Genomic DNA, 3,255 nt, shown 5'->3' on the forward strand with positions numbered 1-3,255 from the left:
CCACCTGGCAAAGCAGGCAGGCCTCGGTGGGCATGATGGCTCGTCCTGGGGAAGGAAACGGCATCACTTCTGCCCTGCTCCCTTCCCACCCCTCTGTGCTGTTATTGCAAGGAGTTGTTTGCTCCAGCTTGGCTGGGAAGGGGGTGATGGGGAGAGGTCAGAGCCATGGGGGGACCAATGCTGAGATGCCCTGGGAGTGTGCTTTGCTCTGCTCCAGCTCGCAGGTCGCTGCTTGGAGCATCTTTGGGGGAAACCAGGTGTAACAGCCCCAGCTGCCCTCTGCTTCCTCTGCAGACAGCTCCAGTCCCCCCAACTCCATCGAGGATGGCTGTTATGAGGATGCAGACAGCAACTACCCTGTCACCAGGATGAACGGGGAGCAAAAAACCTCCTGTAGGTATCCGGATGCTCTCACTGGGGAGGGGAGAGCTTCGGGCTTGAGCGCTGGGCTGGGGGCCAGTGGGGTTGATGCTGGAGAACCTCTCGCATGTCAGAGGCTGCTGGGCAAAAAGCAAGGAGCACGGAGTGCTCTTTGTCATGCAAGCCAGAGCCCTTGTGCTGTGGAAAGTGCCATGTCTGTCACCAGCATGGGGAAGGGGTGTCCCTGCCCACCCAACTGTCATGCCCTGCGTGAGCTGCCTCTGCCATGGCAGAGGAAGGCTGACGCAAGGACACCACTGCAGAGCCTTGCTCCTCCATACCGTCCACAGGAGGAGTGGAGCAGAGGACCAGGACATCATCCTTTGTTGCAGGTAGAAGGTTTAGTCCAGGCTTTCAAAGTCTGAGCCTTGCAAAGAAATAAGCCAGCCCAGGGGTTTGAATAGATGCGCCTGGGACTGGCGTTTGGCCCATGAGCATCCTGCCTGGTTTGGAAGGGAAATGGAGACAGCTGGGGTCAAAATGCTGCTGTTTTCAGAGGATGACATGGAGCCCATCCATGCCGGCACCCAGCCCAGGCTCTGTGCTGGAGCCCACTGGGCATGGGGAGCCCTGGCAATGTGCGAGCATGCCCGGCAGGCAGGGCCCCGGGGTGCCACTCGGGGTGACTCGCCTGCTTCCTTCCAGACAATGACTCGGATGCGATGAGCAGCTCTTACGAGTCGTATGACGAGGAGGAGGAGGAGGGGAAGGGCCAGCAGCTGACACACCAGTGGCCATCAGAGGAAGCCTCCATGAACCTGGTGAAGGATTGCAGGATTTGTGCTTTCCTGTTGCGCAAGAAGCGCTTTGGACAGTGGGCCAAGCAGCTCACCATCATACGGGACAGCAAACTGCTGGTGAGCCCAGAGCTGGTGGGGGATGGAAACCTATTGATGGGTTATGAGGGTAGTTGGGTCCAAGATGAAGAAAAATAGCACAATCCAAGCCAAGTCCCTACCCCAAGGCTGCCACTGCCCTGCAGCACATGCAGAGGCTGCCCTCACTTTCCTTGGAAGTGAATAGAAGGCTCCCCTTTTTTGGGACTCCATGGCATGAGAGGGCATCCTGAAGCCCTCTGCCACCAAGGCTGTTGCAGATACTGAGCCATCTCCTTCTGTGCCACCTGGGAGGGACCCTGGGAGGGACCCCAGCTCCAGCCGGTAGCAGGACAGGCAGGGTTCGGCTGGGGCCTGGGGCGGTGCCCTGGTGGAGACCCCACCTCCAGCCGGTAGCAGGACAGGCAGGTTTCGGCTGGGCCCTGAGCAGTTCCCTTTGCTTTCCCTAGTGCTACAAAAGCTCCAAGGACCGGCAGCCACATGTAGAGGTGCCCCTGGGTACCTGCAACGTCATCTACATCCCCAAGGATGGGCGACGCAAGAAGCACGAGCTGCGGTTCTCGCTGCCCGGGGCCGAGGCGCTGGTGCTGGCCGTGCAGAGCAAGGAGCAGGCTGAGGAGTGGCTAAAGGTACCACAGCTGCCCCCCGCTTCGACCGAGGGCCACAGACTCTCCTTGGCATCCTCCTCGGCTGAGTTGGGGAGAGGGTTGCCCTGGAAAAGGTCTTGCCCCCCTGGAAGGGGAAGGGGGAAGGGGGCTTTGCTCCTGTCTCTTATCAGCTTGGGGGGACTGGCCAGCTACTTCCCAGGGCCTGGGTATCTCCAGTGCTGATAGCCCCCGCAGGGTGGGAATGTTTGCTCTCCTCCTCCCCTTCCCTGTGGCCCTTTCCTGCCTTTGTTCAGGGACGGGAGGTGGGGGCCCAAGGGAAGGGGCTGCGGGTGGGAAAGGAGGCTCTGCACACACCATGAACCCAGCTGTTACCCCAAATGTGGGAGAACAGGGTTATTTTACACAGCCAGGGCAAGCCACACTGCCTGCCTTTAAAACGGGGCATCATGGGGTGTCCTGTGCTGGCAGGATGACTCCATGGCTTGGCACCCGAGTCCCTCACCTCCAAGGTTTCCAAAATCTCTGACAAAATCTGCAAAACTGGTTGCAGTTTTTACGGGGCCAAGGTGTGTGCAATCCCCCAGGCAAGCTGGGTTTGTGCCCCAAGCAGGGCTCATTGTCCTGTCCTGCAGAGACCAGGACCTCTTTCCCCATGGTTCAGCCGAGCTCTGGAGGCAAGATGGAAGTGTGCTGAGCCAGGGAAAGTAGCCTTGGCCCTCGCATCCATTTTGAGTGGCTGCTGGGGACTGTCTCCGCAGGTGATAAAGGAAGCCAGCAGTCCAGCAGCAGGTGGGATGGAAGCCCCCACCTCCCCGGTGATGCCGTGCAAGATGGACCTGGATAAGGTGATGGTTTCTAAGCACCTTGCCAAGGCCCTGCATGGGGCTGCTGCTGCTGAGCATCGGGAACCCAGGGTCAGGGGAGCACCGAGCTCCTGGTGCTGTGCAAGCAGTCCTCCCCATTCTTGCAGCAGCTCTGCGGGGCTTATGGGGCTCCCCACTGCTGGGGAAGGGGAATGGGGCTCCCCTGGCACCAGGGGATGTCCCAGCCCTGCACGGGAGGGACGAAGGGCCGATAGCGGCCATCGCTGGGGCTGCGCAGGGGGACACTGCTGACAGGGTGCCTGCTCTGCTCCCCCTGCAGCGGCTGTCGCAGGAGAAGCACACCTCCGATTCGGACAGCGTGGCAACGGGTGAGACCGGCTCCCCAGCAGCCCGCAGAGAGCCCAGTGAGCATGGTATGGCCACCACCCCCCCGGCTGAGGGGGCCAGATGTGTGCACCACAGCTGCGGAGCATCCTCTCCTGGTGGGGAGGGATGCTGTGACATGTGCTGGGGGCACATGTCTAGCCTGTCCTCCTTCCAGGGAAAGGCAAAAAGAGCGGCTTTGTT

The 3,255-nt window shown here is 60.5% G+C and overlaps 1 protein-coding gene across 1 annotated transcript in view; it reads left to right on the forward strand.

The window, feature by feature from the left end:
* The window catches only part of AFAP1L1 (actin filament associated protein 1-like 1), a 9,088-nt gene that overhangs the window by 2,264 nt on the left and 3,569 nt on the right, over positions 1-3,255 (forward strand). Inside the window, exons 6-11 of the mRNA XM_009706943.1 lie at positions 295-393; positions 1,066-1,277; positions 1,706-1,885; positions 2,623-2,709; positions 3,008-3,101; positions 3,230-3,255. The exon at positions 3,230-3,255 is cut by the window's right edge and continues 136 nt beyond it. Coding sequence (XP_009705245.1) covers positions 295-393; positions 1,066-1,277; positions 1,706-1,885; positions 2,623-2,709; positions 3,008-3,101; positions 3,230-3,255 — 698 coding nt within the window. The remainder of the gene's footprint in view (positions 1-294; positions 394-1,065; positions 1,278-1,705; positions 1,886-2,622; positions 2,710-3,007; positions 3,102-3,229) is intronic.

This window comes from Cariama cristata, unplaced genomic scaffold (assembly GCF_000690535.1).
Source record: "Cariama cristata isolate BGI_N322 unplaced genomic scaffold, ASM69053v1 scaffold21080, whole genome shotgun sequence".
In the NCBI taxonomy this organism is placed as follows: Eukaryota; Metazoa; Chordata; class Aves; order Cariamiformes; family Cariamidae; genus Cariama; species Cariama cristata.